This window comes from Streptopelia decaocto, assembly GCF_964273445.1.
Source record: "Streptopelia decaocto genome assembly, chromosome: 1".
Classification (NCBI taxonomy): Eukaryota; Metazoa; Chordata; class Aves; order Columbiformes; family Columbidae; genus Streptopelia; species Streptopelia decaocto.
In genome coordinates, this window is record NC_138663.1 from 122,033,216 (window position 1) to 122,059,493 (window position 26,278).

Sequence of the window (26,278 nt, forward strand, 5' to 3'; positions counted from 1 at the left end):
AGTGAGAGCTCTTGCTAATTAAATACCTGTTAAGAAGTTTAGTTTGCATACTTCTGGAGTTACTGAGACATCATTTAGGAAAACTAATTAGCATTTCTTTGTTTCAGATAATTTGGTAGATTTTTGCATCCTAGCACATATTTAAATGGAAAATTTTGTCATTTTGTGAATTGATTTGTACAGGCAAAAGTTGCAACAGTTGGCTTGATTCTGTGAAAATAACTATTTTAATCAAAGCATTCAGTATTAGATGAAAATATTTAGATTATTGGTGCTATATATTTTTGTTTTCAGTGTAGAACATGTAACTGGGTCAGAACGCCCAAATCTGATTGAAAGGAAGTGCTTGTAGGATGTTACATAGGTCAACTTTGTTTTCATACTTTTATTTCTCAGTTTGTTTCCCATCCCCCCTTCAGTGGTGTTAGATGAAATGATACATTTTGTGAAATAAATTTGCATAATATTGAAAAATAATGTTAAAGCAACCATGCCTTTTATTTGATCATCTGTTATAGTTATTTTTTGCTGTTCCAAACAGTGAGTTTTTTTTTTCTGGTGTGTAGTATTTAAATATAATTGCTAACATCTAGAGATAGCTAGGGTTTTTTCATTGCTGGGTAGAGATTACTTGTTATGTGGGGGTTCCTTCCTGTAATTTTAAGATACATGTTGATCATGGTAATGTGTAGATGTCCTTGTGGAGTAAATAATGGTACCTCGTAAATTGAACTATAGCAAATAGAGTGGAAAAAAATTAGTCCTGTAAATTCAAAGCAAATATCATATGAATTATGGCAGATTTAAATATCAGCTGTTGTCCAGTTTTCTGTGCATCCATTCATGTCAGCAAAGAATAAAAAGTAATAAAATGGTGCTTCGGTTGGTTAATTTGTAAATGAAAGTGGTGACTCCTCTGGTGTCACTTTAATGTCGCTTATGTGGTAGTATTAAATTGTTAGCTTTAGTTTAAACACTGAAAGTTTAACTGTACTAATTTGACAAAAAGCTTGAAAAACTCAATTGTAAAAGCTCAAAAACAAACTGTGTAAGAATAGTTCATAAATTTTTAGATTTTTAACTTCTAACAGCGATAGTAGCATGAGCTTTTTCTTGTCCAACTTGAATGATGTCTTGTTTCTGAAGGAACTGCACATAATTTCAGGAGTGTGTCTTTGTTCCCAACTTGGGGTCGCATGTTCTAACTGGGAGTTGTAGCCACTAACTTGCAATGTGTCATCGTGGCACCTTGTGAACCCACCAAGAAGAGAACATAACTGTAAAAAGCCTAAATGATAACTTCTGATGCAGCCTTAGTTTTATTGATATTAAAATTACAAAACTAATTTCTGATCTGGAATTAAACAGAATACATGTTGAACCAAGTTGTCCTGAAGGCAGAATTTTTAATGGGGTTCTGTTTGTGTAACAGTAAGAGGGCTGGCACAATCCCGTTAAAATAATTTAATCAGCCACCTTTCTTAAACAAGGCAGTGATTGATAAGATGTGATTGTTACACATGCATGCTTGTGATTTAACTTGGAACAGATGAGAACGTAACATTTAAAAATACTATGACCTATTAATTTTTAATAAAGATTGACTTTAAATTATTTTATTTTTCTCTTGACATCACAAATGAGGCTTGCTGGCTTTCTACAAGAATGCATTACAACTGGACCTGAAAACCACATTAAAAGTGTTATGTTTTGTTTGTTTGTTTTGTACTGCTAAATAGCGAGTCATTATTTCTGTTTTAGAAATTAATCAGCTTGAATCGAAGTCATGCAGTAGGTTAATCAAGAAGCTGCCTTTAATTTCCTTTTTGCTTAGCATCTGAACTGACACAAAGTAATAGAAGAAATACTGCCTCATAATGTTTTGTGTCCATCTTTATACACAGACATATGAATGCTTGTATTGTCCACTGTTCAGTGCTCCTCTACAGTAAAATTTGAAATCTGTTAAGTCCGGTGTTATGGATGAAAGTTGTCATTCCTGTTGGAAATTTGTGTCCTTAGAAGTTGTACATCGTCATTCTTCTTACTGAGTAAAAGTGGTTTATGTTTTCTTTTTCAGACAGCCTTAATTGTGTTGGTTATTTCCATCTATTGAAAGATGAATAAATAGAAAAGTCAATTTCTCAAGGAGAAGTAGGTTCATTAATTTGTAAGACTATATGTTTTTCTAAGTGCATATTTATATTAGCTGCATTTTTTTCAAAATATGGAGCTCATAAATCAAAGTCAAAAGGGTTCTCATGGCTGCTGGCCAACCTACAGTTCTGGGAAGAGGTGTTCCCATTAATTAAGAATGTTACAGAGGAAATGGGGAAATGCTCTTGGAAATGCTCGCTCCTATCAGGATTACCTTAGCCTTCCTGTGGTTTAACTTCTAAACTGCAGTTCACCCAGTTGGTAATTTCAACCATTCACAGAGGAAACTGCAAGTTGGCTTTGCAAACACTAGGTAGTGATATTATAGGAATGGGGTCTTAGCCACGTGTTTTTGTAACTTCAGCAGCTCTTGCACATCTGGCCAAATATGATGACTTTGCATGCTGAATGAAGTGAGGGAGCACAGATCTTCAGGAAGCTTACTGCTTTGGTGAAGAAGAAAGAGTTAAATATGATACTTATAGCGAGAATCTCACTTTGTTATTCAGACTGTTTGGTAGGGAGTGATATGAAAACCTGTATATTTAATTTTGGTATCTTCAGAAATGGGAATTCCCATGCGCAGTGGCAGTCAGAATAGGTTACACTCTGGCCTGGGTGGTCTTCCTTTCCCTGTTTCCCTGTTTCCCTTTTTCCATTTTTCCATTTTTCCCTTTTTTTCCTCTTTTTCCCTTTTTTTTCCCTTTTTCCCTTTTTTTTCCCTTTTTCCTTTTTTTTCCCCCTTTTTCCCTTTTTCCCTTTTTTTTCCTTTTCGTGTCTGTAAAGGAAAGGCATCCTTGTGGCTAGCACTGTTGGAGGTGCTGGTTCGGGAAACTCCTGTAAATTTTTGGAGGCCAAATGAACTTTTGTTCTAAACCAGCTGTACAACCGCTTGCAAGTTTTCACAGTGTTCCTGCTTGTTCATGTCAAGGTACTGAGGGCACCACCCACCCTGCCCACAGCCCAGGACCCCGTTTTAGTTCCTCTTGGGTGGTCAGTCCATGCTCCAGGGGTGGTGCAGCAGGGCTGGTCTTCAGCTTCCCACAACCTTGCCCAGCCTACACATGGGCCCTGCTGAGTTGGGCTGATGTCCCAGCCCTGCTGAGTTGGGCTGATGTCCCAGCCCAGCCTTGGCCTATCCCTGTCCCTGTGGCCTGCCTGGCCATCCTGGGACTGTGTCTGGCCCTGGTTACCCTCACCAGACCTGACCCTTGCCCACAGACTGACATCCTGGCCTGGCCTCAGGCCACCCCCATGGATGTGCCCGGTATCCAGTGCCCCCACCTGCCCTACCTCCTTGGGGGAGCCCCCGGAGAGATGGTGTTCCCCATGGTGTCCCAACAGTTCAAATGGAAGAAAATGGAAAGCAGCATGGCGTAGCTGTGTCTTGTTCCTGATTTCATCTGGGTTTTCAGAAAATTCAAGTGCCTTTTCTCAATATTGTAGCACTCCTGATTGTGGGAAGTCCCTTATTGTGCATTATCCCAAAAGTAGCCTGAGCATCACAGAATGGCTGGGATTAGAAGGGACCTCTGGAGATGATCTAGTCCAACCCACCTGTTAAAGCAGGTTCACCTAGAGTAGATTGCACAGGAACGTGTCCAGGTGGGTCTTGAATGTCTCCAGAGAAAGAGACTCTACAACCTCTCTGGGCAGCCTGTTCCAGTGCTCTGGCACCCTCAAAGTAAAGAAGTTTCTCCTCATATTCATATGGAACCTCCAATGCTTCAGTCTGTGCATTGTTGCAGTCAACCATCCCAAACATCCCTGCGTAGTGTGGGTTGGTGCTGTTGTGGCAGGGAAAAGGCAGCAGTGCAGTGCTATGGGGTTGTTCCCTTTTCCGCTACCGGTGCTACTTTTGTGACTGCTTTCTTTTTAGCTCCATTTCTTAAGAAAAATGAGTTTGCCTGATAACCATTTTTTAATCCCTCTGTGTTGGCTGATATCAGTCATCACCAAATCTCATAATTCTTTCAGGTTTCATGAACACTGACAGCTAGAGGTTCAAATGGATGCTCTCAATGAAGGGGAATCTGCCGTATGAATTTATATTAGATGTGTTATGATGTGCCTTATGGGAGGGTGGTAGGAGCATGGTGCATGTAAGCTCTTCTGCATCCTGGCTGCCTGCCGCAGGGCCTGTTAAATGTACCTTGTACCTAGACTCAGATTCTGCGGTGATTCTTAGGATAGGTGAGGATGGGCCAGGACAGTATGGATGAAGTGAACCTTCTGAGCTGTGTGATGTTTGCCATTTTCCCATGCGAATTTTGGCCTTCAAAAGAAAACAATGAGACAAGTGCAGGCAGCACAAGGTAGAAATGCTTACACGCTCACTGTGGAAAAGCTTTGGTCAGAGTTCACGCTGTATTAGATCTAATGAAACTGAAAAATGTGGCATGAACTGCTTTTGGTTGGTACTTGGATGCTTTGTTAAGAAAAATAATAGAGTAGCCACAGTAAGTTTTTCTATTTCCATTTTTTTAATTTGTTTTTGTGACCCTTTGCTGTGTTATTAGCCATGGCCTTTTTTGTTGATCTGAATTTGCAAAGCTCATATTACTTAATTTACTTCAAGCATTTACTTATTAAGGCTTAGCAAGCATAACAGGGCTTCTATGCAATGGAAAAAGAGAATAAATCCATAGAAGACAGAAAAGCTATTGTTCTGAAATGTCATTAAATGCTGGCAAAAAGTTTGAAGCTAAACCTCATCTTTCATTAATAATTTGAAATGCAAAAGAAGACCGTAGCAATTCTTTGGTTACCAAAAGCTGAGTTCAGGAGAGTACGGTTATATCATTAAATGCTTGCTGGAGAAATGGTTTGGAAGAACCAGGTTTTGAAGTTTAGAAGTTGTTCTTTCCAGCCTGATGGTGATCTGGTTAAGAAAAACATGATTTGGTGATGCCGACAAAATCACTGTCTGTAAACCATGTGCTTAAATTGTCTGTGAGTCTTTACACTTATTATGACTAAGGACTTTGCAAATAATCATGCTGCTATAACTCTTATCTTTAGCAACTGGATTACAGGAATACAGTGTATCAGTGTGAATAGTCAAAGAAGCTTTTTTTAAAATGCACTTAAAACATTGGATGAGCTTAGATTTCAGGCTGAAGTTAAATATTGTTTCATCTATATTGGAGTTTCTGATCCACTTTAATAACAGAGCTCGCGGACATTTGAACAGAAGGGATAGGCTTGTGCACAGGCAGGACTATGCTAAGCTTAGGGAATAGTCCTTAGAAAGGTTCACAACAGCAATACTGAAGAAAATATAGAAAATGTGAGAGAGAGCACAGCAGAATGCCAAGGCAATAGGTATTTTAATTTACACTTTTCTTTATGTCAAATTCTGATTTTTTTCAGTGTCAGAGTGAAAATTAATTAGCAGATAATTTCTGATGTGGTAGAAGGGGCTGATCCTTTGTGATGCAGAAATCTCGGTCCCTGTGCATCCAGTGGCACAGCTGGGATTGTCAGTCCTTGTGCTTCAGGTGCTGTTTTAGTCATGAGCAAAAGCTCAGTGCAGGTGGGATCCGGGTTCTGCTCTGCAGCGTCTTCGTCCCCTGCCTCTGTAGTCAAGCTTGTAGGCCTGATTTTTCAAGTGCTGATTCAAGTTCTAAAGCATACACTAACATTAACTCCTGGGTGAATAATGGTAGATATACTTCAATTTCTTCTAAAATATTACTTTTTTATGTCTATGAAAATTTCGTTTTCCTAATCTAAGATATGGCTTTTAAATAACATTATATTGTGGACCTCCAAGAGTTTTGATTTGCTTGGAATATATCTAAAACTAGGTAAAATGCACTTGTGACAGTCCTGTTTACTTATCTGAAAATAATACTGTTACATGGTTTTATTGTTGGATAAAAAGGATTTTTTTTCTTCCCAGGAAAAAAAAAGCATTTAGCACTACTCTAATTTTAACTATTTGCAGGAGAGCATTCTCATGGAACTCATTTGCCTGTTTTAGATGCTTTTTATATTAGGAGATGATGATGTGAAAAATGCCAACGTTCTCCTTGGATTTTCAGTTTAGAGTGGACTCATTCTCCCTGCCATAGTGTGTCGTCTTTTATATCTTAAAATCTTATGTTTTCTCTCCATAGCTGCTGCAGAAAAAGACACAATCAAAAATACCTACTCCAAAGTAATGGATGCATACGGGCTTTTGGGTGTATTAAGATTAAACCTTGGTGAGTAAAATATGTTAAATCTTAGTTTTTCAAGAAAATTGTACAGCTCCTGTAAAACTGCATAGAACAGGATCTTTGCAACAGGAGCTGGGTTCTCTTTTTTATTTCTTTTTTTCTTTGTAGACTATCTTGCAAGTTTGGAGCACTCCCAGAAATGAGGGAGTGGACAAAAATAATTTCCGTTTTCACAATCCTTCTTATTTGCAGTGTAATTTTTCCTGTTTGCATTTCCTTTTCTTCTGTAGAACCTAAGAATAAGTTCTTGATGTTGATTCTTTTTGTACTTTTTTTCAGGCAAACTGAGGTTAGATTGTGTGCATTTAAGCGTATAATTACATCAACATCACATTCCAGTAAGATTCATTGTTACCCAGGCCTTGTCTTGTTTTACAGGAGACACATTGTTACATTATCTGGTTCTAGTAACAGGATGCATGTCTGTGGGGAAGATTCAAGACTCTGAAGTGTTTCGAGTTACTTCCACTGAATTCGTATCATTACGAATTGAACCAACAGATGAGGATCGTATTTCAGAAGTGCGCAAAGTTTTGAACTCAGGAAACTTTTATTTTGCATGGTCTGCAACTGGTGTCAGTTTAGATCTTAGTCTCAACGCTCACCGCAGCATGCAGGAGCACACCACTGACAATAGGTTTTTCTGGTGAGTTCATAATGTGTTTTATCGGACACAGAATAATGTCTGCCTGTATAAACTAAGACATGGCAAGTTTTTATCCTTGTCTTTATCAGCTCTTAAATGTATGCCTTTGTCCCACAAATGTTGATGAAAGGGAACAGCATTATTTTAACTCTAAGGGCAAAAATATGGTGCTAATGATATGTTTCCATGGCCACTTGGAGTTTCTTAATCGGAAGACACAGATTTTCACTGCTTATGATATTGTACTTTGACCTGAACAATTGTTGTGATGTTGTGTTTTGGCTTTGGTGTCAATTCTTCATCAAGCATGTCAGTTTTTTAAAATGAGTGTGGTAATGGAACTTTAAAGAAAACTTTAATCTTTTGAATATTCTAGATTCTAAGATGGTGTGGTGTTTATATATAATTTCCAAGTGGATTTCCAACATACGAAAGGGCATTACAAGTTTTATTGCACAGATAATTGTAATGTTGCTGATTTTGTTGAAACAGAGCATGTATGTTATGCTACAGTGCACACTGCTTGGCTGCTGAACTCACTATCTTTTTACAGAACATTTTTGAATAAAGTATAGGTTTTCACACAGAGAATTCTTGGTAAAAGGAATACTGCTGTTTCTGCCAATAAGCAGCTTAAATAATGCCAGTGATGCATACCGTCACATAAGAAATTCTCCTCCCATGTTTTCAGCCTTTGTTAAAAAAGATGTATGTGTCCATGAGCCTTGGAAGGGTCCTAAAAACTTGGCAGTATGCTCTTAGAACAAGTAAAGAGCTACATCTTCCTCCCTCTTCTATCCAATATACACCAGACCAGCTCTGGCATATGCGCCAGTGCTATTCTACTCTTTGCCACTATTTTGGTCAGATAGAGCAATATGATCAGATTGCTATATAAGACAAAAATATCTGTGTTAAGGTGGAAAATAAGCTGTAGTCTTCAGAAATACATCTGTCTTGATGTAGGTTAACAGGAGTTATAGGAACCTAGCTGTTTGTCTCTCTCTGCATCTGGAAGAAGACCAGGCTCTCTGTTGATAAGTCAACATTTTGAGGTTTGAGGAATGATGATGCTTGTTGACCCGATCAAAATCAGCCTGGCTGCTTTTGACCCCGGTCATAAAACTTATGTTATCTGACCTTTTTTTCTCAGTAAAAATCAGTCCTTGCGGGAGGTAGATTGAATGTCCCAGATTCCAAGATCTAAAAATGTAAACACTAAAAGTCAATAACAGAAAGTATTCTGCTTGTGCACTTCAGTAAGCTTTCTTGGGCTTTTTCTGTTCAAAAGTTCCAGTCTCGTATTGCCCAGGGAAAGAATGTTGTTTGCTTTTTCAATCACCTCTTGTAATGCATCTGTAAAATTTTCTGTAAAGTGAATGCATATTGATTCACAGAATTTGAATCTTTACTAATGATTGAACTGAGATGTTTAATAAGTTGCAGATTTTTTTAAATTGGATTTTTAAATGAATAGGCTAACATTAAAATGAATAGCTTTGACCTTTATACCAAATATGTTATTTACAATTAATGTAGAATTTTCTGGGCAGTGACAAAACCAACCGTCTTACTAGAGTTTACTTGTCTTTGCTATGCTGAAAACTGTACTTCCTTTTTATACAAGTGAATGTTTCCAAAGAAAATCAAAAGCCAGGCCCCACTAGAGTGACTTAAAACAAAAAACTCACAAAACCCAAACTCTAGTTTTATTTAGTTACTGCCCTGTTGATTGGTACTGCGTAGTGCACAAGTATATCCAAACTGTGGATCTTTCTTTCATTTGAGCAGTAGCTGGTATTAGAGAATGGTATATGCAGTATATAGTGTTCCAACACTCAACCTTGAAATTGATATTTACAGAAATTTGAAAATCAGCTTGCTACGAATGTATTCCTAGAAGCTTGTCTGGGCAAGTGATTCATTATGGTGATGTATAATAGAAATAATCAGTGTATTTTGACAAGAATTTTTTTCTAGCTTTATTTTACGGTGGTGTGAAATTGAATGGTGCTTTACTCATCACAAAAAATAACCCCAAATCTGGAATTCTGGTTTGCTTTTCCCAGAGTCTGTAATGTGTGGCCTCTCAAAGCAAGGCTGAGTAGAGAAACATAAACAAACTTGGAGTATTGTTTTTTTGCTTGGATGAAGAGCAGAGGCTATAAGGGAGTTTTTTTTAAGGAGTTAAAATACATGGCTTCACCCCATATTCTCATTGTGCAAATGTTTAAGCTGTTCTCTTGTAAACTTTGTTGTTTTGAGTATGTTTAAATAAGAGTTATACCATAAAACTGTAACATGCCTATTTTCCTTTGCTTATTTGTAGTAGTGGACATAAAATGTAAGAAGTCAGTAGCTGACTTAACAATTTGAGCTGTATTTTATTTCCTTCCAGTTAATTTATTATTTTATTTTCCTAATAGGAACCAGTCACTCCATTTACATCTGAAGCACTATGGTGTGAACTGTGATGACTGGCTGTTACGTCTCATGTGTGGAGGAGTGGAGATAAGGACAATTTATGCGGCTCACAAGCAGGCAAAGGCTTGTCTCATTTCACGACTAAGCTGTGAGCGGGCTGGCACCAGATTTAATGTTCGGGGAACAAACGATGACGGTCATGTTGCTAATTTTGTTGAAACAGAGCAGGTATGTTACGCTACAGTGCACATTGCTTGGCTGATGAACTCAAGATAAGCGTGTGTGCGGTTAGATTTTTGCGCTAAATCAGCAGACCACGAGTCAAGTCTGTAACCAACAGATATTGAAATAATTCCTTTGCTGCTAAATAAGGAATCTAAGTAGGTTACATAATTTGATGATCTTGGTTTTTTGTGTAGCTTAGGGTAAGGGCATGCGTGAGTTTCAATAGCTTAAGAAGCTGTTATCCATCAGCTGAACTGGTGTAGGTGACTGTACTTCTTTTTAGCCTCCTGAGCTGTAGATGAGCGTGTACTTCTTTTGCCCTGAGCTGATTGTAAAGTAAAAGACCTTAGAAACAAGCAAAAGAGATTTTTGGCAAATACCTGTTACCTTGTGGTTCAGGAAAGATAAAAGCATTCCTATGGTTACTTAACATGGCTCTACTGAAAGGTAATTTTTAAAGCCACTGTAATTCCACTGCATTTGATGGTGTATCCTTGCCCTTATTATACAGAAATGTAAGAAGCTAGTAAATCTTTCTTTGCTGGCTTTTCTTTGCTCGCTTCTTACAATAACCTAGTTACCAAGATGTTGTTCCTGCAACTGTATTCATGTGAGCTGGTGTCTCTAGTTGACTCACTGACTCTTTGCAAAGCCTAGCTGACTTCAGCAGGATTTTATCCAGGAAGGACTCTGCTTGTACACATCTGATTTCAGGAGTTTAGTCAGAACACTGTTGTTACAGTTTCTCTGTCCAAGTTTCCTGGCAGGTTAATGTCACTCAGTGACTGTGGCATATCATTCCACTTAAGGTTTCCTTTCCTTTGTACTTACTAGACCATTGTATTCTGGATTCTGATGCACAAAATCTATGCAGGTGTTCTGAGTAGGCTGCATTGTTGTTATCTGTGCATTGGTTTACATTGCAACCTACAGGAAGGACTTATCAAGCTTTTTAAAACAAGTTACTCTTAGCACAGATGTTGTTCAGGCCCAAATAATAAATGCTTGCTGTGTTTTCTTAGATATTCTGAATCATGATTCTACAAGGAAGCATGAGAGTGCCAGAATTTCTCTTATGAATTGTTCAGAGGGGATAGAGAAAAAAGTCTGGGGAACACAATATTTTAGCTTGTAGTGTGGAATATGTAATATGTAAATATATTTTATTTACGTTTAACTAAGGTTAAGAAACCTAAAACCTTACACCCTTTAATTCCTATTAATACCATGCTTTTATTCTTAACAGGTGATATATTTAGATGACTCTGTGTCATCTTTTATACAGATTCGAGGATCTGTTCCATTATTTTGGGAACAGCCAGGCCTGCAGGTAAGCAGGAGATAGATTTAATTATACAGATAATTCTTACTAATGTCTTTTTAAACATATTACAGTAGTATTTAGGCTCTTCTGCACCATTACCTGTCAGGATGAGGTTATCCTTTGGGAGCAAGTTGGTGCTATTGTTAATTCATCAAGCCTGCCACTTTTGAGTATCTGAATGCTGTTTTGCACAAGATTTAATGTCCATTGCTTTTTAGATGTTTTCTCTTTGAAGTTCTGGATTTTTATCCTTTACTTTAAATAGCTATTTTAAAATAGTAATCTAAGGGAACCCAAAAAGACTGTTTTATTCTGAATTGTTCTTGAGGATAAGTCTTTTCAAGAAGTCAATATGGATCAAGAGTTGCTATAATATAATTGCATCCTAGTTTATTTGAAACAGGAATTGTATCAGCGACTACTACTGTGATACAATTTTTGCAGGCAAGGCTAACAAATGTTCATGCCTTACAGTGACTCTAGGTTCCTTAAACTAGACATATAAGCATTTTGCAATAGAACTGTTGAAACATTTACATGCCTTTTTACTGAAGAAGTATTAGATTATATGACTAAGTAGATTTAGTGATAAAGTGTTCTTTTAGGAAAAAGAAAAGGACATTAAGAAAAGCCTGTAAAAAGAATGCACACCATAGCATGCAGAATACATTTTGGAGATTAGATTTAGAAAGTGAAATGAATTTTTAGGCCATATTTAGGATCAAAAGAGGTCTTTGAAAAGTGATTAATCAAATGTGTAAAGACCAATAACTTACTGTAATCTTCATGTCTTAGGTGGGATCTCATCGTGTCAGAATGTCAAGGGGTTTTGAGGCGAATGCACCAGCTTTTGACAGGTGAAAGACTGTCTTAAAATTTTGTTTATGCACTACAAACCTCTGATAAATGATGCATCAGAGGGATGGGATATGTTATTCCAAATGGGAGGTTTTCACATGTTATACAAATGTGTGATTCAGAAAGCAGCTAACTGCCTGGGCAGCTTTTTCAAATTTCTACAGTATTGCTCGGACCTTTGAAAGCTTTGTTGAAAAGTTAGAAGAAATTTTAAAATAGTGAAATAATTTGTTAAATTTAAAAAATTTATGGCATGTTTAAATTGAATAGCCTATATTTGTCAGCTGCTGTATATAAGTAAAATTTATGTTTTGGTTTTATTCCTGCCATGGCACTTCAGCTTCACGGCCTTATGGTTTTAGCTACACCTATGTTGTTAAATTGGTGCTATTATTCTAATTAAATAGCAGACAATGGTTGTATGCCGTTATTGAGTTACTTTGATTTGTTTGGACACGACATAATAAAAGACTTGCAGCAGTTCTTAGAGTAGCTGGTACATTTCTGCAGTGTCTCAGTCAGTGCTGCAGGTGTTTGTGTTAATTTTTTGCACGCCAGAAGATGAGTGTGGAATTTTTCTTTTGTTAACAGGCATTTTCAAACTCTTAAAAATCTATATGGCAAGCAAATTATTGTAAATTTACTTGGAGCAAAAGAAGGGGAGCACATGCTCAGCAAAGCTTTTCAGGTGAGCATGACAATTCTCTTACGGTACGTGTCCTTGGAATTTGCCTGTTTGTGATGAATCTTGTATATAGGCTTCAACAACCGAAGCAGGTCTGCTATGCTCTGGAGCAACTACCATTTGCAGTTAAAATTGTATTTTATCATAAAAGCACTGCTTAAGATACATAAGGTGAAGTGAATTTTTAAAAGCTCTATATGCAATTAGTGTTTCATTATGCTCAGATTGGTTTACTTTACTGAAAAATTATAACAGCAACATAGACAATGTTGAGGGATTTTCAGTTATTTTCGTATTTCTTCCTTATTAGTGGCTTAATTATAAAATAAAACTTTTTTGCACTATAAAATTAGGGAATAAATGATACATTGTCATATTTAATACTGTAATGTTTCTTTTTAATAATATTTTCCTTGGATTTCCTTATATATTCCTCAATATTTAAAAAAAATCATAAACTAATTGATCAATTTAAACATAAAAGCTGCTTCATGGTTAAATAGAAATGCTTGTTCAGAAGCTGTTAACTATGGTTGGCCATTTTCATGAGTTCCCACTGGTTAGGTTAAAAATAACTGTCGCATTGTAGTCCAGAAATACTGACAAATTGAGAAGTTCTGTCTGAAGCCAGGGAACATGTCAAGAGCCATCTGTTGTTTTCCTTTTTCCTTTGTATGATAATGGTTGAATATCTTGGGCCATTCCCCAGCATCTCTTTGTATCCAGCTGTCCTGGGAGGGGACATTAGTGCTCCCAGGTCTGTATCAATGCCCAGTGCAGATCACAGCTTTGCCAACAAAGACTGGGTGAGCTCTTCAAGATTTTTCAGAGACTAGCAGGGAAAGTTTTGCTCAAGCCATCCTCCACAGCAACCTAAACCATTTGTCTGGTGTTTTCAGTAGTAGTTTATGGAGTGTTGCTGGCAGATATGTCTAAAATGGTGACTGTTAGTGAAAAGGGTTTCCACCAAAACAGCTTTTTGCAAATTGAAGCAATTGTAACAGTAGGAGAGGCTTTAGACTGTCTTAGTGACCCCTAGTATAACAAGAGAAAAACTGACTTTGATTGTGACAAGAAAAAGAAAAAAACAGGTGAAATGTTAGTCAGTTCTGAGTGATTTGGTGAACAACAATGGTAAAAATGATTTCATGTTACCTAAGAGAATGCATGTAATAAACAAGATGGCTAATTAAACAGCTTTAAAAATGTTTGTAGCCTCTTATTTAGCTTGTACTACTATGTGTTCAGATATCGGTATATTTATACTTTTTTCTTCTCTTTTTACAATGTCAGAGCCATTTGAAAGCATCTGAACATTCAGCTGACATCAAAATGGTGAACTTTGACTATCATCAGATGGTTAAAGGTGGAAAGGCAGAAAAACTACACAGTGTGCTTAAACCTCAAGTCCAGAAATTCTTAGAATGTGGATTTTTTTATTTTGATGGAAAGGAAGTTAAAAGGTTTGTGTGTATAATTTCTGTATATTTCTTCAAATTAGACAATGGTTCTGGGATGCTTTTCACCCATTAGCAAGAAGATAATAGCAAAAATGTTACTTGTGTTATTGTGTTTTTATTGTATCCACGATGATACTCAACAACTGAAATAGAAGTCACTTATTTTACTCTATTAAAACTTTGTTTCATTCTGAATATGCTCTAAAAATCTTAATGCAAAATACCTCTGAGACATTGATGGAGCAGGAATTATTTTCAGGTCTATGAGCTCACAATTTATGTGAAAATGGGCAAGTGTCGTTTTTCTTGGGAATACCCACATGGGATTAAAGAATGAATATTTTTCCATCTTCGTGTATAATGTTGTTCGTATTTTCCTCAGCAATGGAGCATACCATTTTCTGTTTGTTCTAAATGCTGATATTCAGTTCTGCCTTTTTCTAAATTTGTTTGCACCTGGATCCCCCATTCGAGAGCTTCAGTTCTCCACAAACTGTGAATGGGATGCATGTTTTCTGCCCTGCACTGCACTTCCCAATTCTGCTGTACTTGTGCTTCTGCCCATTTCCCCACATCTCTTCCCAGAGCAAAGGCTGTGGTGATTAATCTCAGCAGGCCAAGGGAAGCAGGGCTAGAAGGAGGCAACATTCCTGCTCTTCTCCCTTCCACACCCTTCCTCCTTTTAATTAATACCAGAGCAAACTGCTGAGTGCGATTCCCCATGAGAATGAGAATTGTTGAGTGAGGAGTCCATGCCACATGCAGTGGGGTTTCATCTTCTGCTGCGGTGGGAGAGGAGAGGATGGTTTCAGTGCTGCTCTGTGCTCTAGCCTGGCTGTGGGATTAAATCCTCCAAGGGCAAGTTTTAGTAGGTTTGAATAACATTAGATTTAGTGTGAGTGAGCTTAGGTCCCATCTTCACCTCAAAACGTCACCGACCATGCTCTAAAGAGCTTTAAAAGTGGTGTGACGCTTTGTGTTGGGAGAACGCCATTTGGTCTCGATGGTGATTCAAATAATATCATCACCTATCAAAAATACTGAAAATAGAATGAAAGCAAAATAGGCTGTGGCGTGTGATAGCTTGAAGAATTGTGTTAACAAAAGACACAGTGCTGATTTTTACAAGTTCATGGACAATGTAAGTTTTGGGGGTTTTTTTCTAACACAGATAACAAGTTGCTTTACATTTCAAATCAAACACAGAAATAGTAATGAAAAACAATCTTGGAGAAAGTTCTTCAAAACTTTCTGCAGTTTATGGTTACATCTCCGATTAAATGTTATGAAGCCTTACTGATGAATAAGTGTGTATCACTGGGAGAGCCAGGCAAGAAGAACATGGATGTTGCCTGATATGATCCTTTTGAGAGCTTTATAGTGCGATTTAATGGGCATCTCCAAAGAAGGGGGAGCAGTTCAGAGTGCCTGAGTGCCTCAAGCATCTGTCAAGCTAAGGGAGATAAGCTTATTTTTCATTTTTATTTGGGGAAGAAAGATAAAGTAGTGAGGGGTTGGAATTTGCCTTAGTTTTATCACAAAAATTTGTTGCTTTTACTTCAGTTAAATCAAATAAGTGTCGTAATTTTTTTTTTTCATTTTTGTTTCAATTAAGAGTTATTATTTCTGTCTGATGTTCTTGGGAAGTGTGTTAGTTGGATTGTTTGAAAAGAAAACTTAATCCTGTGTAACACTTGAACTGAGCAAGCAAGGAGGATGGAGAAAAACTGAATAAGAAAGATTCATGTTATTTGCAGAAAAGAAATTATTTTTGTATAGTGAATACTGCTGTTATTGGAGATAACCCTCTGTTGCTGACGCATTTATAAACATACTTACGATGACAGTAGCATTGCACTGGCAATACCCTGATTTACTGTTCTGGTTCAGATCTTCATGTCCCTGTCTTTGTTGGTGATATGTGTGTTAAATGAGTAGTTATTTCAGTTTTTTTTTTCTCTCTGTCTCTCGTTGTCCTTGGCACAGATCTCAAAGCGGCACTGTCAGAACAAACTGCTTGGACTGTCTGGATAGAACAAACAGCGTGCAGGCTTTCTTTGGCTTAGAGGTAAGAAAAACAGTGTACAGATACACAACTGCTCTTGATGCTTCTGTAGTAATTAGGCTGTAAAAGTACCATTACCTTCCCCATGAAAGATGAATTGCAATGTTTTGTAGATGGCAGTTTGATTTATAGTGTGATACTTTTCTCGTTCTGGGGGAACCAGATCTTAGTAGTTACAGAAACAGTAGTTGTGTAGTAGTTGTAATTAAACAGTAGTTATGCAGCATTACGAAAAATGTTCATTCTTTTTTAGGTATCAGTTTCCTATGTCTCTTAAGGTTCAGGCTTGCATTTGCAGAAGAGGAAGTGGTTTTTTAGTCCTTCACAAAAACACTTGTATTCACAGTAACTCTATTAAATGAAGTTCTTCAGCATATAGAATTGCTGTTCTTAGCATCTACCAGGGCTGTGTCTTCATATTTTCACAGTGCTGTGCTGTGAATTCTTCATGGGATGATATCATGCTTGAAGCTTCGGCCACGCTCAAATTGAGCAGCTGGAAATTAACTGTGGGATTTAGTTCTCCTGCAGGGTTGTGCTTCAGCATATTGGCTTGCTGTTGAAACAAAGGTTCTGGCCTGTGGGCTTATAAAATAGAGCTTGAACACATGAACCTGACAGGAATTGATGGAGTAAAATAGTACTGATCGGGCTAGAAGAGTAGCTCTGAAAAGCTTTTGATGGCTCCATTCATCTTAATAAACTAAGTTTGACTCCTGCTAATTTCTGTCCAGCCTTCAGAATTTTGCTTTTATGCCATTTTATGTTCATCATTTTAGACTCCTTCTTGCTGTTGGACACCTCAAGGTTTTAAAGATTTTTTAAAGCTATTGAAAATAGCTTTTTAATTTAGTTTTAATTTTTGGTATCTATTTTCAGTATCACGTTGGTAGCCACAAACACTAGAAGCTTGCTTGACTTTTAAAAAATAATCATGATTCCATAAACCAGGATTTCAAAAATGTTACAGTGACCCATTCTACATCCAGGAGCATAATGCTACATTTAAGTAATGCATTTAAATGTAAAACCATACACTTATATGTATTATATGTATACAATCAAAATGCATTTAGTGTAGACCCTGCACCGTGGAAAATTAATTCAGGTATATTGATTGGAAGGGTAAAGATTGCTGCGTGTTATGCATGAAAAGAGTGAATGACAGAAGCCATTGCTGTTTCACTGATCACAGAGCTCGGTTGCTGCTGCATTTTTATAATAGAGGTCAGTGTGTTTGGTATTACACTTTTATTGGGAAGAACATGAATTGCTCTAATTCACAATTATGTAAGTAGAAAGATGAAAAATAGCTTACCTTGTAACTAGTGATTTTTTAAATGAAAATATTTACAAATCAACTGCATAATTACTTTCCTAGTTTACTACCTATTTTTAGAAGAAAATGAAACGCTGTTGCTAAAGTTACATGTATGATGCAGCTTTTCAAACATGACATGGTGTCAGTTTGTTCAGAATGATACATATAAACCGAAGATTTTTTTTGGGGGGGTGCATATATACTGAATAAATATGTTATACCTTTAATAAATAGATGTAAAGATTTTTCTTTTGCAAATGTTGTCCTCAACTGTTGCAGATGCTAACAAAACAACTGGAGGTACTGGGATTAGCTGAGAAGCCTCAGTTGGTTACTCGCTTTCAGGAAGTTTTCCGATCCATGTGGTCTGTGAATGGTGATTCTGTCAGTAAAATTTATGCTGGAACTGGAGCCCTTGAAGGAAAAGCTAAGGTAAAGTACCTTTTATTAAAAACATTAACAGTGTTCAGTGTGGGATTTAAAACATTTTGTTATTAATATAACAACTATGTGCTTTTGTTGTAATCCTAAAAAAACACAAACAAAAAAATTAACATTAAAAGGTTGCTTATGTTGATAACCAGATCTTGTTTCAGTACATCCTTTCTCAGCCATACCTGTGCTTCCCAGACAATACCATTCTGTAGGAAACAATGAGGCTCAAAACTTGTATTTCTTTAGATCATAGCCAAGAAAAATGTATATTCAAATCAACTTTAGTTTCTTTGAATATTCTCATTTTTCTGTCTGCGACTCTGCCTCCTATGGTTTCAGTTTCATTCAGTATATCTCCTTTCCTTTAAAATGTGTTTCACTGAATGTTGTTGTTTATGCCTCTAGTGTTTATTAACAGTGTTAAAAATTAACAGCTTGCAGCTGAGTGTTTTTCATTTGCATGTTCCTCCAGCTGTTTCTTTTTAGTCTTGCAACTACTGAAAAAAACCCATATTATGTTTCTGTCTTGCTTTCTAATGCACTACATGGTGGTGTAATGCTCTGTTTCTCTTGTTTTGTCTTTATTGATGCCTGAGTTGTTCATGTTTCCTAATGCTATCTTTTATTTTTCTTCTAACAATGTTGCTTTTTTTTGTTTGTTTCCATTATCCTCTCTCTTATCAGGTGATACCTGTCAAGACAAACAAATGTTGAACCATAGCAATTTTTGCCCTTTGTTCCTTCAGGAATTTCTTTTCATACCATTCTTTTATCAAAGAATGCGCTGCTCCATATTGCATGTTGTATACTATATATTCATAGTCAGCAGTTTTGTTTTTCCATCAGTCATTCATTTATACCATATCAGGGTCCTTCTATGCACATGTACAAGGCATCACAGTAAGCTACATAAAAAGAAAATAAATAAAATAGACTTGTTGTTTATTCTGCCTTTAATTGGTGCATACAAGACTTTTTCATTTGGGATTTGCTTGCATTTTAGTATAAAGTGGAATTTGTTTAAAGACATTTAGTTTTATTTTCTTACAAAAATGTCACCCTGACCATCAGGAAAACTACAGTAAGTATTTTAAGGGATGTCTCCCTTTCTCCTGACTTTCTCATTCAACTTTACTTGATTCTTTTCCCGAATTAATAGTTTTTGCCATTCATGTGGCTACTTAAATTTTTTACTTTAAAAAATGTGTTTATTGTATCTACACTTTGATGTTTAATATTTAAAACACAGAGTACATTTACTCTACTGTCTGTGTAAGAACACAGGATACCCGCCCTGGTACAACCGTTAATGAGTACTGCATCTCATAAATCAAACACAGCATCCCTCAGAAGTCCATCTACTTGAAGAGGATCTTTGATACTTGCAAAGCCATGCAATACTTGCCATTGTTTCAATGAAACCTGACCAGGTCACTACTCAATATTTTCTTGAGTGCTCTAATAATATGTTTTAAAATGTAGTTTTAAAGTTGTTAGTTGTATTCTCATTTCTAAAATGAGAAGTTCAATGGTTGAAATTCTTCCACTTCTTGCCTGTCAGTTTGCTTCTTCAAAGTCCAAGAGTACTTAGAAGTAAAAATATGGAAATTTAGGATAGGATAAAAAATATTTTAACCTTAAATGTGTTAATATACATTTCTATACTGAAAACGAGTCCTTTTTAAAGTATTACGATACTCATTAAATCTAACTCCTTACCTACTCTTTCTTTTGCTTTCTCTGGTCTCCTTTCAATTATTTGCCTGATATGTGAATGGTGAGTGTATTTTTTGGATCATGTCATAAGTCATACATTGTCTGATGGAAAGGGAGTAGCATCCTATTAAAATCCTATTGCAATAGTATGCTTATCAACACCTCATCCATGTTGTCTTCTGAAAATCATGGTGCCAGTTTACTACTACTTATCCTTGACAAAACAGTAGTTTCTTTCTTGTTGTCTAGTACAATTCGTAGAACTAAATTATGGGTTAGTTTTGTAGTTTTCTTAAGCTTTTGTCTTTTTTTCTCATGCATTTGGGAGACCTTCAAGAACAATGCAAGCAGTGAACTTGGGGTATTTTTAATAATAATTTAATACCATGCAGCATCCCTGATGGATTACGATCTGTATTTCATATACATGCAATGGCATGTATTTACAAAGAATCACAGAATCATTTCAGTTGGAAGAGACCCTCAGGATCATCGAGTCCAACCATAACCTAATCTAACTCAGCACTAAACCATGTCCCTAAGAACCTCCTCTAAATGCCTTTTAAACACCTCCAGGGATGGTGACTCCACCACTTCCCTGGGCAGCCTGTTCCAGTGCCTGACAACCCTTTCCGTGAAGGATATTTTCTTAATATCCAATCTGAACCTCCTCTTGTGTAACTTGAGGCCGTTTACAGACACCCCACAGGCAAAATACACTTACTTGCATAAGACACAATAAACCATGTAATCAAGAAAATGTCTTTGTGCCCATCATTGTCAGTGCTGTGTACACAAATTAACACTGCTGATTTTTTAATCAAGTTTGAGACCATATGGCGTGTTGATTACATTATCCCCTAGGTGTCTGACCCCCAGGGAATATCTGTAGTAGCAGTACATCTCTTGGAGATTCTCGTTTAGTTCAGGTGGTTGGACACTGTTCTTTTGGAGCACTGTTCAGTCGTGCCACTTGTGTGCAGTGTGTGCAACAACAGTGTCTTCGTATGTATGTAGCTATAGATTAGTGTATGTGTTCCTTCTGGGATACTGCATGAGACTTGCATGTTATTTTAAAAAGTTAGGGGGTTAAGTTGAAGCTGTCTCTTTTCTTAACATGGATATTTCAGAATGTGAATTCTGAACTAATGTGCTTATATGTGTATATACATACATATTCCTGTGTCATGACATTTGGACTCAAGTGCTTGCTCATCTCTCACTATTTGGGGAAAAGCCCAAAATCCTATATCGTGGTCTAAGCATGGCATCATATCAATTCAATTTTTGAAGACCAAAGGTTTAGGGAAGAAGAAAATATACCCCTCTCTGTAGTATTCTGTTTAATTTAAATAATTTAAACTGGAATAATCTGGTTGTTAGATATGCCTTGAAGGTACTACTGTGTTGTTTAGCATTTGCGGGGGCAGAAGCACACATAGTACAGTAGTCTCAGAAGACTTTATTTAACACTTAAAGAAGGACATTTACTTGATTTTAAAACCATAGTTTACAAATATGTTACTGAATATTGACAATGTTATTGTGAGCAGTGTCCAACATAAAATATTTTATACGTGTTCCTCCCTAACAGGCTGGAAAGCTGAAGGATGGTGCTCGTTCTGTGACCAGAACGATCCAAAATAACTTTTTTGATAGCTCCAAGCAGGAGGCCATTGATGTTTTGTTATTGGGAAATACCCTAAATAGTGATTTAGCAGATAAAGCACGGGCTCTCTTAACCACCAGCAGTTTACGCGGTATGTGTCTTTCAGGATTTTAATCTGTCTGATAACTATTTGGTTTAAGAAAGCTGTATGGAGTCTGTTTTCAAAGCAATATTGGAAAGTATAAATGCTGTTTTATGTTCTGTTGGCTTATTAAAAGATGAAAGTTACTTCTGCTTTACTAATATTACTAAACTAACATGCTGCAGTAGTTTCTTTACTGTTTTTATTTTGTTGGTGTCTGGTGGTATAATAGTAAATATTTGTGGAGCATATTTATCAGAACTTTACTGAAGATGAATGTTAGATATGTTCCATTCAGTTCTTCAAATCCATTTATAATGAGTGTTAATCATGACAATTACATGCTCAATTTGGGAAAAAAAATTCCTGATTTATTAAGCTAGTAGGGGTTTTTATTGTTTGCTAACTGTCTCCTTAATTTGATTGGTCATATCATTGAAGAAATTCTCGCCATGGTGTTAAACTAGATAGGAAGCATTTTTGCTCTTATCAAGCTTAAAAATGCTGGTATTTATCTTCATTTTGGATTCTAAGGTACTGAGGAACAAAAGGGGTTTTGGTAATAGAAGAAAATTTAAGATAACAAGAGCTATCATAAAATTCCTGATGAATGATTTTCCATCACAAAAATGTTTTTTGTGAGAAGTCGTCTTTCCCAGGAACGTGCGCACCACAAAAGCTTGTCAGGCTGTGGGTGAAATTCTACATCACAATCAGAGAGATTTCACTAAGAAACTCTGCTTAAGCAGAGTAGCCACGTGGGACTTGGCTGGTTTGGTTGCAGGAAGGTGGGTCACCTAAGCAGAGGAGGGAGCTCAACCACAGCATCCTGCATCCCCAAACAGAGGTGTGGCCTACATGGTCCCCAGGACTACGGCCATGTCCCATCCTTCCACAGGTCTGATGGGCAGGGAATACTAAGTGGGCCAGATGTAGGACTTTGTTTAGAGTACTTTCCTGGGATATAAAAACTAGAGAAGCTAATTTTGGGGCAAAGAAAGAACTTAAATTTGAGTCTTCTTTCCAAGATCCCAGGTAAGGATGTCCTAAATGGTGGGTTATTGCTGTTTTTAGGGTTTAACAAAATTCTTAATTTTTCCTATTCTTTTCTTCCCCACCTTTCTCATGGACACTTCTCAACCTAGAATGAGAAAAGAATGTCAAAGCTTAAGTGCAAATCTGTGGCACACAAGAAAAAAAATTATTGCCCAGTTGTAGTCATCTTATGGGTGTTTATAGATTTCCTGTGTGGAACCTGAAAGACTATTTTACTCTCATTTCTTTACCAAGAGGTTTCATGTTATTGTAACTTTTCCTGCATCTGAAACCTGCTAAATCAGCCTCAACTCAAAATTAGTTGCAAGTCATTTTTGTTTCTTCTCACTTTCTCTATGAATGCAAGCTATCCTTTCAATATTTGTACTTCCTGTCAGCTGAGGAACATTAATCCCTCTTCACTGAACATACTATCTTGGCATTGTCTGCTAGGCAGTGAATTAACTAGAGAGATACTTCATCATATATAAATCCATTATTAATAAAGCAAGAAGAGTGAATTTTTTAATACTGTTGTGGAACTTGTTAGATTTTGCAGCATAAAAGATGTACTTTAACTGATGCAAATACTCATGTGTAATAAACTGTAGATTACAGCATGTTCTCTCACATGTTACTGGAAAAAATTTAAAAGCAATTACTTATTTGACTAATTATTTTCTTGTTTCCTTCTTACTGCATCCGTAGTTTCAGAGCAATCATTACAATCAGGTATAGTATAGTAAATTAAGCTGTAAATATCTGAGCAACTATTGTTCTTCTCTGGGTTTTTTTCTTGTGCCTATTTGCATAGTAGTTGGTTGTGGGCTCACATTTTCCTAGTAGTGTTTGGATCTGGCATTCCTGTGCCCCAAAATCCCAGAATCCTAGAAAAGCTCTTTAATACAAGAAATGTGAAAATATGAAGGGTGAAAAATGTTGCAGTTGTGCTTGGGTGTGAGTCATGAAAAGAGGCAATCAATCCTGTGGGTTTTATTTTTGCAAAACCTTTATTCTAGCTGTAGAGGAATTTGCTTTTTTATCTGGTTTGGGAGCTTCTGTATTTTTGTTTTATCTAAATGGTTTGTTTTAGGATAAGAGGTAAAATTCTTCAGTACAATTTGTAACTTCATCTTTTTTGCTGTTAGAAGGCTCTACCTGCTTGTGTTCTTGCATGAAACGGACTGATTTTGTAGTATCTCCCAGCAAAGATTAATATTGTACTGGAATGAATTGAAATAATGTGCTCACACTTGTGTTTTGTGGAGAAAAAGTACAGTCAAAACACTGAGATACGGTTACCTCTGCATGTGATACAAAATGAAAGTATTAGAGCATCTCTTTAGGTGAAACTCTTGGTGAAGAGGAGGCCTGAAGAGGGAATTTTATAGTTAACCCCATATCTTCTGCTTTGACACATTGCAGTACTATCTCCACCCTTTTTTTTTCCCCTTGGAAAACCACTTCTTTGCTATTAGTGTCTTACTGTATCTACTTAACTTTTACTGAGTACTCAAACAATGAAAGCTGAGTCACAGGTAATAGACACCTGAAATTAACTGATTCACTGGCATTTTATCCTCGTTAAAAACTGTTTATTGGAATAAACAGTCACATTGTCACTTATGGTGTTACCATCTATACTATATCAGCTGAACTTGTAACTTACAAAGAGTCATACATGTCAACTATTTTTTAACTTTTTGATGTAACCTTTCACTGTGGTTTTTATCTGGATCCAAATTGCATATGTTGAAACATATCTACAGTAATCTAGATGTTGTAGTAAAATAGTTCAATCAAGTTGCACAGTATAAAATTAGTATTCCCTTCATATAACTGATTTCCAAATGTCTGCCTACATAGTATGAACAGAAGTTACAGTATTTTTGCTGCAAAATAACGGAAAATGTAATTGATTGGATTTTTAACACTGTGGAGTGAGACACAGTTTTTTTGAAAAGCTAAATAGCTTGAAATATGTAAGAAAATTATGTATGTGGGAGGCTGGGGAGCTCTGAAAAACAATTGGCTCACTCACTATTTTGGAAAACTGATGAAAAATTAATCTTTTTAAAAAAATGTATTTATTCTAATTTAGAAAAGAGTCATTCTATAATTTAGAAAGTTTACTAGTTTAAGGGTATGAATTTCATGTTTGTAGTAAGTGTGTTGGCAGTTCACTTCTAACATTAGATTCTGTCCTGTTAAGATTTTTCTTATTAGGGGTTCATGACAATGTCAGGAGTTAAATAATTCAATTTTACAGCTTTTCTTGAAAGCTGCTTGTTAGCAAATATGAATTATTTTGAGTAACTCTTTAAAATTAAGCTCAAAATAGCTAAATTTCCAAAAGAAAAACAGGGAACTGAAGTGGAGATAATAGAAGTCCAAACTCTGCTTTTAAACTTGCTCAGAGTACTAGGAAGGCTCATTTGAGCGCATCTTCAAAGCTGGCCGTCCTGCTATTTTGGGTTCCCTGGGTTCAGATCACCCTTTGGATGATTTCAGTACCTGGATGTATCATGGCTACAATATTTCTTGGGTTGGTTTCTCTTCAGTGGTCAGGTGCTTGGGTAGCTTCTGTCCTTGACCCTCAGGGGCTTTGCTGGCATTTATTGGACTTCTTGGCCTGTCACCCTGTGTGTGGAGACATTCAAAAGTAGACTCAGTAGTGGGCTCTCACCTGAAGGTGTGAAGTATTCTGGTAGCTCTTTACTGCTTTCTTGACTTCATTTACCTGGATAATGATAAAGAAAGCATGATCCCAAGCACGATCTGCTTGTAGTACCCCAAGGAGACACCAGTCAGTTTGTTGTCTTTTAGATGCGATTAGCCCATATATGGATATACAATTTCTTCAGTTGTGAAAAGAATTAACAGACAACAAATACAATATATTTTTTTTCTTCTCTTGTTTCCAGTTTGTTTCTAAAACCACGAGGACTAGACAATCCCTGATTTTTGTTTTAATTGGGCAGCCAAGATCCTGTAACAAGTTCAAAGGTGGTGAACTTAAAAAGAATAGCTAAAAAGACAACAACAGCTCACTAGTCATCCTATTTTGGGGAATGAAAACATTGTGCGCATTAGCTGACCATTTTGCAAGACAGCACGCAGTGAAGGGAAGAATTCCATCTACTGTTGTTTATCAGCTTCTCTCAGAGTCTCATAACCATAAGAGTATTGAAAATAGGTAAATTAGTACCACTTAGGTACAGTGCTAACAGTACTGTTTATACCTGATGCAAAATTATATTCCACTGAGATTAAAGGAAAAAAGGAGCATAATTTAAAAGATATTTGTTTGCATCAGGAAATGTATCTGTATATTACACAACTGTTTTATGGAGGGATTTCTAAAATCTCTGTAACTCTAGTGTCTGACCTTTGAATAATCTTGTTACTTTCTCACAATGCCTTTACAGATGGGCCATTACTCTCCCATCTGGCAGATTAGAAACAAGGCACAGAGAAGGGCTGGTGTGACAGAGAAATTAATTGAATTGTTTTGAATCCTAGCCTACTTTCCTCACTAAAGCAGAATTTTAGGAATTCAGCTGACCTAAAAAGTAATTCAGATTTGTGGCTTAAATAGGCATACTCTAATATGATGAAATAATGTACCTATCTATTTGGGTAAATGTAATATATCAGTCATTTTTACACTGCTAGAAATTAACATATCTATAAGTTGTTTTTGTAATGTCCAATGAGATTGAATTTCATAACTTTAGTCTGTGAAAATGAGGTAGATACATGTGTTGCTATATATGAAAAATAATGGTGTGCATGGAGAATTGCAGATAGGCTGAAAGAATGACAGATATTTAGAAAACATAGATATCACAATTCTTTTATTTATTTATTTATTTATATATATATATATATATATATATATATATATATTACTTTGAACAAATTACTACTGTCTTTTATTAAGTCAGTATCCT

The 26,278-nt window shown here is 36.4% G+C and overlaps 1 protein-coding gene and 1 long non-coding RNA gene across 6 annotated transcripts in view; one reads left to right on the forward strand and one right to left on the reverse strand.

The window, feature by feature from the left end:
- Positions 1-26,278, forward strand: part of SYNJ1 (synaptojanin 1) — a 65,502-nt gene that overhangs the window by 6,824 nt on the left and 32,400 nt on the right. For all 5 annotated transcript variants that reach the window (XM_082043125.1, XM_082043127.1, XM_082043128.1 and 2 more), the window contains exons 3-12: positions 6,279-6,365; positions 6,759-7,026; positions 9,453-9,678; positions 10,922-11,005; positions 11,795-11,856; positions 12,449-12,545; positions 13,836-14,005; positions 15,989-16,070; positions 17,668-17,820; positions 21,134-21,299. In XM_082043125.1, the coding sequence (XP_081899251.1) occupies positions 6,279-6,365; positions 6,759-7,026; positions 9,453-9,678; positions 10,922-11,005; positions 11,795-11,856; positions 12,449-12,545; positions 13,836-14,005; positions 15,989-16,070; positions 17,668-17,820; positions 21,134-21,299 (1,395 nt within the window). The remainder of the gene's footprint in view (positions 1-6,278; positions 6,366-6,758; positions 7,027-9,452; positions 9,679-10,921; positions 11,006-11,794; positions 11,857-12,448; positions 12,546-13,835; positions 14,006-15,988; positions 16,071-17,667; positions 17,821-21,133; positions 21,300-26,278) is intronic.
- LOC309435189 lies at positions 2,085-24,913 on the reverse strand. The gene is made up of 3 exons (XR_014183123.1): positions 24,840-24,913; positions 17,610-17,802; positions 2,085-2,109 (listed from the first exon to the last, which is right to left on the reverse strand). It is a non-coding gene; the product is annotated as an uncharacterized lncRNA (long non-coding RNA).